The following is a 14783-nucleotide window of genomic DNA, read 5'->3' on the forward strand; positions in this document are numbered from 1 at the left end:
GGCAAGGTGGTGTAGTGGTTAGTGCTGTCGCCTCACAGCAAGAAGGTCCGGGTTCGAGCCCACACAACAACAGCAACGAGATGTTATTTAAAAATATATCGCGTCCAAATGGGCAACAATCAGTAAAATATCAGGTCCATATGGCAACGCAACGCTTGCTGAAAACGATGCAATACACATGCCTCACCTCTAGGGGCGCTGTAAGACGGTCCCTTCGGAGACACCAGAACAATAGAAGAAGTAAGGACGCATGCGCATAATGCGCGAGACTTCATATTAGCCACAAAGTCAGGAAAATCTGTTTGTAAAGTTACATTATAATGACCAAATACAATGAAAAGTATTTTTCCAGTCTCACCTGTGAAAGGTAATCCCATGTGATCTCGTTTGGACAGCAAACCTGTTGGTACAGTTAAACGCAGCTAATCTTTATTCTCCACTTTGACCTCTCCAATATGGCAGCGAGGATGACGTATGATTCTACGCGGAAGGCGGCGTCTTTAATGGTCCGGAATAAATTGAATACGACACGTTGATGGATTAATTTGTTTCTCACCTGTGAAAGGTAATCCCATGTGATCTCGTTTGGACGGTAAACCTGTTGGTACAGTTAAAGGCAGCACATGAATCTTTATTCTCCGCTTTGACCTATCCATTATGGCGGCGAGGATGACGTATGATTCTACGCGGAAGGCGGCGTCTTTAATGGTCCGGAATAAATTGGATTAATTTGCTCCTCTACGCCCTTTTTGAGGAATGTATTGTCGGACTTAAATCAACATCTGAAGAGGTGAGATCGCTCCTTTTTTTCCCCCTATTTTTGCTAGCGGGATTGCACCATTACACAATAAATATTCACAGTGAAAATATTTTGTAAGCGCGTTTCATGAACCAAGTTATAGGATTTGTTGACAACTCGCATCGCAATGAGAAGATCATTGGCACTACTGGTGTTAAGAATCAGACCATTTCATAAATGAATATTTTGCTGTAGAGCTGCAGTGTTTGTACAATTGCATGTTTTTGCTTCACTATTACTGTCACTATTCTGCTTCTTGCATTACTACTGTGAACTAACACTGAACATAATAATAATAATAATAATAATAATAATATCTAAGCTCGGGGCGGCACGGTGGTGTAGTGGTTAGCGCTGTCGCCTCACAGCAAGAAGGTCCGGGTTCGAGCCCCGTGTCCGGCGAGGGCCTTTCTGTGCGGAGTTTGCATGTTCTCCCCGTGTCCGCGTGGGTTTCCTCCGGGTGCTCCGGTTTCCCCCACAGTCCAAAGACATGCAGGTTAGGTTAACTGGTGACTCTAAATTGAGCGTAGGTGTGAATGTGAGTGTGAATGGTTGTCTGTGTCTATGTGTCAGCCCTGTGATGACCTGGCGACTTGTCCAGGGTGTACCCCGCCTTTCGCCCGTAGTCAGCTGGGATAGGCTCCAGCTTGCCTGCGACCCTGTAGAACAGGATAAAGCGGCTAGAGATAATGAGATGAGATAATGAGCTCGTGTTTCACTCTCACTAGTGCTCTGTAAGGCTTTTTCCTGGTGATATTCGTTACATTTCTACCCGGCGTGAAGCACTCAGTCATGTGGTTGTGACGTCATCGTAAACAAATCCGTTCTACTCATCCAGACGACTTCACAGCGGCAACGTTGCCAGATCTTTCCACTCTGGAACCCGTTCTCAAAAAGATTGCGTTTTGGGCACCCAAAACGCCGGTGCCGTGTGGACGCCAGGCCTAAACGATAAGCAATTGTATCGGAGTCACCTGAATCCGTTGCCGTGTGGACAGGGCCTAAGATTTTCTGAAATGAAGTGCATTACAAATTACTTTCTTTTAATTTCCAATAGAAATGACCATATGGATGTATGATATCACTTTAAAATGGACCACACTTCAGAAATTACATTAAACATATTTACAATCAGTACTCAATACAATAATAAAGAAATGCTTTAAATAAGAGCAAAAGGACAATCAATATAGTCAAAAGAGCAATCACAATTAAAGATAAAAAGTCAGTGTTATATACATTTTTAGCCAGGCATGAAAAAATAAATGCACCTCTGACAGAGAAGTTGTTTCACAATTTGTAATGCAGATGCTGTAAAGAACCTGTCTGATACATAATATTTTAAGATAACTTTAAAAATTCTCTAAATATTTACAAGCAAGGTAGCTCTGTACATCAATAAAGTGTTTTAAAATCAGCATGACAATATAAAATTATATAGTTTGTCTTGCTTGTGTCTTGATATTTTGTAATCCTACCACAGCAAGTTCATGAATGTAATCTGTCTGTCACATACAACAGGGCACTTTAATAATCTCAGTCTATTATGCAAAGTTTTTTTCAAATTTCAATCCTGAATATCCCTCAAAATCTTCAACTAGCCGAGCAACTTTTTGTTTCTTTTGTTTCTTCTGATATGCATGTATGAGCAAAGCCTGTCTCTGAAAACAAACACTGCTCCTGCACTCCTTCTCACTATTGAGAATCCAATCTAGCTTATTCAGAGCTAAATTAAGGAGAGTGCGGGTGAGTGGACAGCCAGGCAGTAAAAGTCCGAGTTCCCCTGAAGAGCCTTGGTCTGTTGGCAGAAGGTGTTTCAGAATATGAAATTTTGCTCGTGGGGCAGAGCCGATCAGTTTCCTTTTCAAGCCTTCTTCCGGTTCAAGGCTTTTCTCAAGGAAAGACCATTTGATTTTTTGTGTGCCTTTCTTGAATGTCACAGTGAGAAATTTATCAAGGTTTTTTTCTTGCTTTTTCTTGTTATAAGGGAAAATGTATGCACTAAGGCGCTTGGCCAAAATCTGAGAGAATATCAAATATTCTACATTGAAGACGAATCTGTCTTTTGAAAGACGAGATTCTTTAAATGCTTCAGATACAGAATTAGTCCTTAACATGTCGTTGTACTTTGTCTTTAAGGTTTCTGTCATTTGCCACTGACGACGTTTGTAGTAGCCCACTTGCCTTTGATCAGGTCTTTCTTCTTGTGAGTCAGGCAAACTCTTGATGACACTCAGGATTTCTGCCCCACTAATCTTCCCTGGGATCCTGTCGTCCGGGTGTCTTGGATACTGGAATGTATAATTTTTTTTTGAAACTCTTGGAAATTTATTTCCTGTTGCTGTTCTGTTCTGTTGCTGCACTTCAACTTCCAGGAGAAGTGGATTATGATCAGAAAGTTTATACTGCTCTACTGTGATACTGCGCACTCGTCCCACTATGTCATTGTGCATAAAAAACATGTCTATCCTAGACTGACTCGCACCCTGACGTCGTGTAAAACCCACATCAGCAGCGTGCAAGTATGACCAGGTGTCTCTGAGATTCAGAGAAACAGTAAAGTCTTCTAAAACTCTTTTCAATGGTGAATTATACGGATTGAATGCTGAAGGTCTCCGATCAAAGCAGGGATGTAAAACTGTGTTGAAATCACCTCCAACCACCAGCACACCCTCAGCTGTTTCCATCAAATATTCTTTCAATCTACCCAAGACAATTCTGTCATGCTGATGATTGTACACATTAACGAGAGTGAACATTTCACCATGAAGATGACAGAAGAGCACAATGTAACCTCCACTACAGTCCTCATCATGGCGTTTGTACTCAAAAGGTATGGTGTTTTTTATCAGTATTGCAACTCCTTTGCTGGCAGGGCTGTGAACAGTATAGAAGACCGTCCATGTTTTTTCAGTCTCATCTTCCACTTTCTTTTGCAGGTCATACTCTAGCCCAACATGTGTCTCTTGTAAAAAGACAATATCAGCCTGAAGTTTTCTGAGGGTTTCCAACAAACGTGAAAGCTTCCGTGGCTTTTTTATACCACGGATGTTCCAGGTGACAAAACAGAGGCTTGTTTCTGTTTGTGAAGTCATTATTTATGCTTCTGCAAATTCTAATAAAACATACAAGTTAAAATCACTCATTGACATCTCACAAATATTTTGTTTTCCTGTCAATTGCGTGTTATGTATCTTTATTAGCAAGCATCACACAGCACCTACTGTAATTCTTTCATATCAGGCCATACATTTATGAATAAGTTTTGAGTGTCATTTTATGAACCCAATCCTCGTCATTGTGTTCTCAATACAGTTTTCAACAAATACTCAATACCCTTTTTCACTTGCAGTATATAATTGAGGAATGATGTACTGTAATTCTAATTGAAAGATATAACTTGGTTCAATGAATAGCAATCCAAAATAAGTACTGTATTATCCATGTTCCCCCATTAGAAACTTACCTTATGCTCAGCAGTCAGCTGGTGGTACAAATAATAGAAATACAGAAAAAGAAAAAAAGGAAATGGATATGTGAAATATCCATGAAATATGGAATGTTATATCTTAAAGAATTATTGTACATAGTAAAAATGTACTATACATGTTTTGGGTAACAGGTGGGCAAATTACCTTCCCTGGAAAATTTTAGTTTTAACTGCATATAATTTCTCATTCTCATCTCATTATCTCTAGCCGCTTTGTCCTGTTCTACAAGGTCACAGGCAAGCTGGAGCCTATCCCAGCTGACTACGGGCGAAAGGCGGGGTACACCCTGGACAAGTCGCCAGGTCATCACAAGGCTGACACTTAGCCCATGTTTACATTAGACCATATCAGCGGATCATCAGATTAACGTTTTTAAAACGATTAGTGTGCACACAGCAACACCAATACACAATTTGCGTGCACATAGCAACGCCAATACACGGATACGCTCGGCTCCGCAGGCATCCTGCGCTCCAAATCACTCCGCCCTGAACAGCAAGTGCCCTCTGGAGGGTGCGCACTCCGGCCCTGCGCAGCTCACGCAGCGTGCGAGTGAAGTGCACAAGCCACGATTCGGGACTGAGCCACTGTGTGTGTGATCCCAGCGCATATTACTTACTACTTGCAAGTGGAAGGATGGCAAGCCTAAAGACAATCATAACTACACAATGGGCAGTATTTGCATCAGTATTTGCAGTATTTTCATACTTTTATACTCTTTAATGAAAGGTGATACAAGGCGGAAGTCCGCGCCGTTTTTCAGCAGTCGCGTCACATGACCAACGCCAGCGAATCAGGAAGGTGGATGTCACAGTGACGTTGTCCAATGAGACGCCAGCTAGAGCTCAGCACAGCGTATCCGCGTATTCTGAATGTTTACACAGCACCGGAGCTGACACGATCTTGATTGAATACGTGGACGCTGGCGGATTCCCGTTTCCCGGCGTTTCCAGGCGGTTTAATGTAAACGGACAGTGCATCCGCGAACAAAACAAGACAGATACGGTCTAATGTAAACGTAGCCATAGACACAGACAACCATTCACACTCACAATCACACCTACGGTCAATTTAGAGTCACCAGTTAACCTAACCTGCATGTCTTTGGACTGTGGGGGAAACCAGATCACCCGGAGGAAACCCACGCGGACACGGGGAGAACATGCAAACTCTACACAGAAAGGCCCTCGCCGGCCACGGGGCTCGAACCCGGACCTTCTTGCTGTGAGGCAACAGCGCTAACCACTACACCACCGTGCCGCCTGCATATAATTTGATGAATAAAAAAGATGTTGCAACCGTTATGCTTCATTTTACAGAAAAGTGCAGACAAATGCATCGGTTCTTGATTTTCTCATTTCTTACTTTTTTAAATAGAAATGTCTAATCCTGTTTCTCAGATTAGTGTAGAGTAAAATATATATAATTCCATGGATTTCTTACCTTAAAGACCAGACAGGCAACTTAAGATTCCACACTGGATCTAAAAAATGCAGAGATTTACCAGTTTGTTTTTGATGCTCTTTAATCACTTGATCTCAGTTCACAGGTCAGACAACTGTAATGTAAATGTTTCTATCGTGAGAAAGTGATTTTGTTTATCAGCTGAAATTTTCCACCATAACATTTATGTTAAGGTAATGGCCCCACTGATCTTTATATTATGTCATTTGGGATGTTTAGATCTACTGCAAGAAACCAAAACAAGCAACATCTCATCTCATTATCTCTAGCCACTTTATCCTGTTCTACAGGGTCGCAGGCAAGCTGCAACATATCATGCTTATAGTTAGAAATTAATGTGTTTTGTTGAAAAAATCAAGTAGTAAATAAAACACAAACACCAAGTTGTGCTAGGATGATGTTCCTTATTTAAAACTACATCAATCACAACGGAAAAAAAAATATTTTAGAAATATTTATGTAAAACTCAAATAGGGGAGTAGGGAGACTTGGGATGGGGAGACTTTGGACGGTTTGTATAGTGGTGCTTGAAAGTTTGTGAACCCTTTAGAATTTTCTATATTTCTGCATAAATATGACCTAAAACATCATCAGATTTTCACACAAGTCCTAAAAGTAGATAAAGAGAACCCAGTTAAACAAATGAGACAAAAATATTATACTTGGTCATTTATTGAGGAAAATGATCCAATATCACATATCTGTGAGTGGCAAAAGTATGTGAACCTCTAGGATTAGCAGTTAATTTGAAGGTGAAATTAGAGTCAGGTGTTTTCAATCAATGGGATGACAATCAGGTGTGAGTGGGCACCCTGTTTTATTTCAAGAACAGGGGTCTATCAAAGTCTGATCTTCACAGCACATGTTTGTGGAAGTGTATCATGGCATGAACAAAGGAGATTTCTGAGAATCTCAGAAAAAGCATTGTTGATGCTCATCAGGCTGGAAAAAGTTACAAAACCATCTCTAAAGAGTTTGGACTCCACCCATCCACAGTCAGACAGATTGTGTACAAATGGAGGAAATTCAAGACCATTGTTACCCTCCCCAGGAGTGGTCGACCAACAAAGATCACTCCAAGAGCAAGGCGTGTAATAGTCGGCGAGGTCACAAAGGACCCCAGGGTAACGTCTAAGCAACTGAAGGCTTCTCTCACATTGGTTAATGTTCATGAGTCCACCATCAGGAGAACACTGAACAACAATGGTGTGCATGGCAGGGTTGCAAGGAGAAAGCCACTGCTCTCCAAAAAGGACATCACTGTTCATCTGCAGTTTGCTAAAGATCACATGGACAAGCCAGAAGGCTATTGGAAAAATGTTTTGTGGACGGATGAGACCAAAATAGAACTTTTTGGTTTAAATGAGAAGTGTTATGTTTGGAGAAAGGAAAACACTGCATTCCAGCATAAGAACCTTATCCCATTTGTGAAACATGCTGGTGGTAGTATCATGGTTTGGGCCTGTTTTGCTGCATCTGGGCCAGGACGGCTTGCCATCATTGATGGAATAATGAATTCTGAATTATACCTGCGAATTCTGAAGGAAAATGTCAGGGCATCTGTCCATGAACTGAATCTCAAGAGAAGGTGGGTCATGCAACAACCCTAAGCACACAAGTCGTTCAGCCAAAGAATGGTTAAAGAAGAATAAAGTTAATGTTTTGGAATGACCAAGTCAAAGTCCTGACCTTAATCCAATCAAAATGTTGTGGAAGGACCTGAAGCCAGCAGTTCATGTGAGGAAACCATCCAACATCCCAGAGTTGAAGGTGTTCTGTATGGAAGAATGGGCTAAAATTCCTCCAAGCCAGTGTGCAGGACTGATCAACAGTTACCAGAAATGTTTAGTTGCAGTTATTGCTGCACAAGGGGGTCACACCAGATACTGAAAGCAAAGGTTCACATACTTTTGCCACTCACAGATATGTAATATTGGATAATTTTCCTCAATAAATAAATAAATGACCAAGTATAATATTTTTGTCTCATTTGTTTCACTGGGTTCTCTTTATCTACTTTTAGGACTTGTGTGAAAATCTGATGCTTTAGGTCATATTTATGCGAGGTTTGTACAGTTCAATATTTTTGTCAATCAAAATTATTTTCTATTTTGCTTCGCCTCCACCTCGACTCTGTGGTGTAACATAAGCTGGTGGATTTGGGATTTGTTAGGATAAAAGTATTTAGCTTCGAGTCACTATGGATAATATTTATTCAGTTCTGGGGTAAAAACATTTAAGTTCTTTTTCTTGTGGTTTATGAATATAAAATGGCTTCAACACTTTTGTTAATGTGGGAGTGTATCTGCATGAGGGCTAAGCTTATTTCATTCCTTCTTGAGAATGGAAATGTTTTGTCTCATCCGGTTTTGGGCAAACTGGCTTTTTTTTAATCGCTGTACCAGCATTGTGTTCATACAGTTCATATACAAGTTTTGATAATCAATCAAAAGTAAACATGTAGGCCTAGGTATTTTATTTTTGGTCCATGTCTCCTCACTTTGTCCCAAGTCTCCCAACATAATGTCCCATCTCCCCTCAATGTCTCATGTCCCTCTGCAAAAAAAAAAAAAAAGACAGAAAAAGTGAAGCCTGAAGGCTAGTATATGTGACAAGCCGAAAAACTCATGTTGCAGCAAGAGGATACAGTAAATACTCTCTAAATCAATATGAATGTGATGCTACCTGCAGGGCATTTCACACAATCTACAAAAGCTGAAAATTTGTCCCAAGTCTCCCTGCTCTCCCCTACATATGTCCAGTTCACATGTAATTTGCTTAAAATATTGTCCTCCACATTGTGTGTTGTGTTGGACTTCTGCTTTTATGGGAAACAATTATTTCATAAAATAAATGATATATAATTTTTTGCAGCATGTTTTAAAATTTGTTACATATAAATATTGGCAAGCATGCAGCCAGGCTGTTCACATTCCATCAGGTTAGCTAAGGTGTACACCACAGGCATTTTGTCATTTTAACCTCCTTAAAATGTTCTCAATATAATCTTTACACTGTGAGACACTGAAATTCCCTGAGCTCAGGGCTGATCAGAACAGTACATTTGGTGCTGTTAGTTTCTGGTTTTACCATATTTTTAGCCTGCACTATTTGTCACATGGCAGGTGATGAGAAAGCTAAATGAATCACCTCAGTGATCGATGATACAGTAGGTGATATGCACAGGTAGTAACAGTGAAGGGATTAAACATTTAAATTACCATTTCTTATGGCTTATTTTTTTCTTTTTCTTTTTTTTTCGTGCTGGGGTTGCTCAGCCTCAAAAGTTGTAAAAAATGGGAAGTGGGCCAAGAAAGTAACATATTAAATAAAAACACAGATAATAAAGGACTATCAGAGAATATACAGGTTCAACCCTATTCCATCGTTAGGCTAGTTATATGCAGCCTAGTCGAATAAAGTCACAGGCCAACTAAGTGTTGGAAGCCAGGGGATGCGAAAACTAAATTAATCACCAATTGAAGCTGAGAACTCAGCTTCAAGTCCAGTCTTTTGTAAATAATAAATCTACAAGCATCTCACCAAGCTAGTAGCAACAAGGTTAGCCACAGGCCCTCTACTTAAATCTTTGTAATTCAGATGCACTACCAGGAAAGACCCCACTGAAAATAAATAAACAAACATGAAGGAAACCCAAATCTAGCCTCTGTATGAATACTCAGTCCAGCAAATTTCACAAACTCAGCAGTGTATACAGTATGATCTAGTGAGGGAAAACCACTTGACTACCCTAAGGGCATTAACATGTGGCAGTGGACTGGGAGGCAGAGGTGGAAAAACCCGGGTGCAGAAAGTAAAAACCCTGCCACATTTTTGCTCCAGCCAATTCAATGAACCAGCTGATCCTAATTACCACATCCCCTAAGCCAGGTTGATGAGCTAATTGGTGAAATCACCTGTGTTGAGAGCACAGGCAGAAGGAAAACCTAAGCAGGACTTTTACTTTGTCAATCCAGTTTTTCCATTTTTCCACCTCTGCTGGGAGGCTAGTGCCATACTGAGGAACAGAACAATCGTGGGCAGTGAGGGAGTTGTGGTAACATGTCTAGAAAGCTAATGAGGGAACCCAGCTATTTGGGTTTGATAAGAATTCTGTAGGAGCTAAAGAAATGTTCGGAGATGAGGTGATTATAGCCAGCACATACTGCCAGTTTTAGAGCACAGGATCCCTGTAGTGCCAAATATAGTCACCAAAAAATGCCAATGAGTTATTTTATTGGCATGTTTAAGTGTCAAGGTAAAGCAAAAAAAGTGTGTAAAAAGAATAAAAAGTTACAATAGTATGGCAAATCAGACTTCTTGGACTGCAAGTGACCCTTAAAACAAGAAATTAATGAACTTCACAAACAAGTTTTAAAAAGAAGAAACTGCCATTACTGCTTATCATTCTGGAAACCCGCTTTCACAAAAGTGACATGGAATTGGGTAATTGATAGTTTGGAAGTAATCATTCAATGTGGAACAAATCTGGGGATCATGAGCCCCTCCTTAAACTGACCCAGAATCAGTCCTAGGTGTAGACTCAAGTATCTGGTCCAAGTGTGAACACACCCTTAGTCTACAGTAGAATGGGTCATGTCACGTATTGCCATCTCTCTTTCCTCTGAGCCCTACCTTAAAAAATCCAGACAGGCAACTCACTTTTGTTGCTGGTTGATCACTTGATCTTAGTTCCGATTTGGCAACTGTGAAATAAAAATGTTCACTGTAAGTGATTTTGCTTCCCAATTGTAACTTTTGCCTGACTGCCCTAGGCTAATGACTTGATTGATAATTTAACTTAACTCTATTAAAATATGAGAATTACTACAAGAAAAAAAAGAAAAAAGGTTATCATGATTGTAGTTAAGAATGAACAGGCTATGATTCACTGAAAAAATAAATTTCAACATAAATTAAAATTTCAAACTAAAAGTAACAAATCAATATTTGTGAAGTACTTCTGTAAAACTGAAATACATGAACATCCTGTTCAAATACAATTTGCTTAAAAACTAAAAAGTAACAAGTTATATTTACTTTCCTACCCTGGTTGTTTCTCTGTGATTTATGAACTACTATTTTGAATCATAAGTGTGCATGCGTGTGCGTGTGTGTTTCAATTTCTTAATTTATAATATAAACATTCTTCTATTTCAGTAAATATGATCAATGTGATTGTATAGATTCCCTTGTTCACGACTTACCTTATGCACTCAGCTGATGGCAGAACTCAAAAACACAAACAAGTTGTACTATGTTGTACTATTTATAGGAAATGTGAAAGCATGTCACTATTGCAACTATTGCGCAAGTGTCTGGTACATGAGATACGCCTAAAGAAAGTGGTGATCATTATTATACAAAAGTGATAATTATTTAGTGCCTACCTAAAAATGTAAGAGGAAAGAAAAAGCAACTTTAAGTAATTTATCAAATTACACAAGGGTTTTCATAAATGATATCCTCAGCAACAACTTGAGTGAAAAGAAGAATCTTAGAAATATTTTCATGAACTTCAGAGTTTCATTTGGTCTGTCCCTTTGTTGCTTTAATGACAGTTTGCGCTCGAGCTGACACAGACTCCATTTCAGGTAATCAGGTGGCAGATGGATATAAGAGCGTTTAAGAGTTTATTCAGGTAATCAGGCAGACAAATTCAAAACTTGAGACAAAGGCAGAATTGATGGGCAGGCACCATTCAGGCAAGGCACAAACAGGATATCAGTGGCAATGACAAAAGTGCAAAATCCAAAGGCTTGGTAAAATCAGAACAGCAGTTACTAGGTGCTTACTTTGTAAGGTTTGGAAATATGTGCAGTCTTTAAATAGTCTGTGGCTATAATGGTGAACAGATGTGTGATATCAGAAAAGAGGTGACTGGCAGAGTGACAGTGAGCCATGTGTGTGGGAGTTGTAGCCCTGGGTAGCTATGTATGTAGGCCACTGTGAATTCTTGGAGATTTGAGTGCAAGTAGGTGCAGACATGACAGAATCCACCTCTTGAGGAGATCACTCTGGTGGTGATACTTTTACTTGGGCGTGCCCAGGGGCACAGATCTGGATTTTCAGGATGTTGAGCGTGAAATTCTTGAGTGGGCCCAAGATGGCCTGTGCAGGGACCCACCAACATTCCTTGAGGCCACAACCCTCCGAATCGGCCAGGTACTCCAGCTTACCCTCCTTGTGGCAAGAGTTCAATATGGCATGGACGATGTACGATGGTCGACCGTCGATGGAAAGGGATGCAGGAGGTGTGGTGGAGGGAACATTAGCAGTTAGGGGACCTGGGATGGCAGGTTTCAGGCATGAGACATCCAATGTGGGTGAGAGTCTACTGTGCTTGGGCAGGTCCAGCTTGTATGTAACATTGTTGACACACTGAAGTACCTTGAAAAAGCCCATATATTTGGCACTGACTTTCTTACAACTGCATATTCCTAATGTCCTTGGCAGATAGCCAAACTGAATCACCTGGGGGTTTTCCCCTCTGTGATGGTCAGTGAAGTGCTTGTTTCTTTGAGCCACGTGTTCTAAAAAGTGATGGGCACTTTTCCACATTTGTTCACTGCATTTAAACCACTCATCTACTGCAAGTGCATTGGTGGTTGAAGTTTTCCACAAAAAGAGTGGAGTATAGTGGAGTACAGTGAAGTAGACTTTCCAATCAAGATTTGGTAAAACTTTGGTCCAACACGTGTCACTTGGAAAGGCAATATCAGCCTGAAGATTACGGAGACTGCTTAACACATCTGAAAACATTTGAGGTGGGCTTCTGATACCACATGTGTTCCAGGTGACAAAATGGAGACTTGCTTGTCCTTGTGACATCATGATTAATTATTGAACTTCTGTAAATAAAATGCACAATTAAAATTCAAGCTATTTCATAATATTTCTCTCCATTGTAAGCAATGTATGTTGATAGCAAGGATCAAACAGCTCCTATTTTAATTATTTCATATGGAGGTACAAAGGAAAGAAAAAAGGGAAACATACTGCATGCAAGAAATTATCAAATGAGGTGTTTGTTAAAGCTACAGGAATTATTGTACATGGTGAAGATATTGTACACAAGTTAATCACATCTGTTAAGAACAACTTTATATATCACACGTACACTTAAACACAATTAAATTCCTCTCTACATTTTCACCCAATTGAAGCAGTGAACACACACATGCGTACACACAGATGAGCAATGAGCACACACACACACACACACACACACACACACACCCAGAGTAGTGGGCAGCTCTAGGGTGCTATGGTGCCTGGGGAGCAATTAGGGAGTAGGTGCCTTGCTCAAGGGCACTTAAACCCAAGGCAACCCCATGTTAACCTAACCGCATGTCTTTTGACTGTGGGGGAAACCGCAGCACCTGCAGTAAACCCATGCAGACACAGGGAGAACATGCAAACTCCACACAGGAAGGTCCCTCTCAGCTGCTGAGATCGAACCCAGAATCTTCTTGTTGTGAGGCGACAGTGCGAACCACTACACCAAAGTTGGGAAAATGATCTCACCCTGAAAATTGTGTAGTTTTCATGGCATAAAATTCCATAAAGGAAAAGGAGATTGCAACTGATTTATAGCTTGTGCATCAGTTGAATAAAGAAAACACACATTTGTGGACAATTTGCATAGGTTGTGCATAGCTATGACTTTCCACTGAAAGAATAAGAAATGAGAACTTCCTGAAACTTTTTAGTGCATGATTGTACAGTATAATGTGTAGTGGCATTGCAATCTGAAATACCTGAAAGACCAGACAGGCAGCTTAATGTGCATAGCTATGACTTTCCATTGAAAGAATAAGAAATGAGAACTTCCTGAAACTTTTTAGTGCATGATTGTACAGTATAATGTGTAATGACATTGCAATCTGAAATATCTGAAAGACCAGACAGGCAGCTTAGGAACCCACGTTAATTCAAAGAATGCAGAGAGATATCGGTGTTTGCTTTTGATGCTCCTTGGTCACTTGATCTCAGGTCTCTGTTCAGAAAACTGGAAAGTAAAATTTCCATTGCAACTGATTATTATTTAAGAATTGGGATTTTCCCCTGGCTGTCTGAAACTCTATGTTCAGCTAATGGCCCCATTGATAAGTTATATTAAGTCGAATGAGATAACGAGATCTACTGCAACAGACCAAAGCAAATGATGCGATCCTGGTTGTAGCTACAAATTATAGATGATGATGATTCATTGACATTAAAGCTCAAATAATATATTTTATTATTTATACATTAAACATTTATTTATATTATTTATACATTAAAATTGGACTCAGTTGATGTTTTATTTAAACTAGATCACAGAAACAAAATGAAATCAATATTTGAAAAATAACTGTGTAAAACTGAAATACTACAGATAAACATTCAGTTAACATAGCATCTGCTTGAACATTTTCCTCCATGCATTGTGATATTATGTCATACTGCTGCTTTCATAAAAGAAAAATATTATTAAAAAATTATATCATATTGTTGAGTAAAATTTTAAACTTGGTGTATAAAATATTCTTTACATGTTTGTTTATTTATTTTTTAAATTGACCTACTTTTTCTAACTGATATTATACATTTTATGATATAGAGTCCCTTGCTCTGAACTTACTTTGTGCGGTCAGCTTGTGACAGAAATAAAGAAGTGCATCAGATGAAGTATCCAATTAGTCAGGTGATTTACAGGAAGCAGGCTACACAGGAGAAACACGTCAGGTGCTGTAACTATTTGATAAATTGGTGACAGCCTAATTCATCGGAAAATTTGTACACCGTGTGAATCATCACGTCTCTTCCCCCACTGTCTAATTTGAGCCTTTAAGAACTAAACCTAAACTTGCTTAGGAACATGTGTTTTTGAACACTACATATTATGGAAGTTGTATGGCCAAGAAAAAGAAGCTTTATTTTCACATTTTTACTTTAAGATGCACTCAAAAAAATGAAATGTCACTGTTGTTGACTATAATAAGTAGTATTACATTTAAATTACTGAAAAAGTCAAGTTTTTTTTT

The 14783-nt window shown here is 39.5% G+C and overlaps 1 protein-coding gene across 3 annotated transcripts; it reads right to left on the bottom strand.

Moving 5' to 3' along the window:
* Positions 1-2083: 2083 nt before the first annotated feature.
* LOC132885939 (uncharacterized) lies at positions 2084-11009 on the bottom strand. 3 transcript variants are annotated; one of them, XM_060920471.1, is made up of 6 exons: positions 10962-11009; positions 10390-10460; positions 8255-8310; positions 5734-5773; positions 4266-4283; positions 2084-3914 (listed from the first exon to the last, which is right to left on the bottom strand). In XM_060920471.1, exon 6 carries the CDS (start codon positions 3892-3894, stop codon positions 2344-2346), a length of 1551 nt encoding a protein of 516 aa, XP_060776454.1. In that variant the 5' UTR covers positions 3895-3914; positions 4266-4283; positions 5734-5773; positions 8255-8310; positions 10390-10460; positions 10962-11009; the 3' UTR covers positions 2084-2343. The 3 variants fall into 3 exon arrangements, with proteins under 3 accessions (XP_060776454.1, XP_060776452.1, XP_060776453.1); XM_060920469.1 differs by lacking the exon at positions 8255-8310 and having other exon boundaries at positions 10417-10460; XM_060920470.1 differs by lacking the exon at positions 8255-8310.
* Between the last annotated feature and the right edge of the window lie 3774 nt (positions 11010-14783).

Source organism: Neoarius graeffei, chromosome 5, assembly GCF_027579695.1.
Source record: "Neoarius graeffei isolate fNeoGra1 chromosome 5, fNeoGra1.pri, whole genome shotgun sequence".
In the NCBI taxonomy this organism is placed as follows: Eukaryota; Metazoa; Chordata; class Actinopteri; order Siluriformes; family Ariidae; genus Neoarius; species Neoarius graeffei.

Coding starts and splice junctions, on each gene's coding strand:
- LOC132885939 (XM_060920469.1), bottom strand. CDS start 3,894: ATGACTTCACAAACAGAAACAAGCCTCTGTTTTGTCACCTGGAACATC.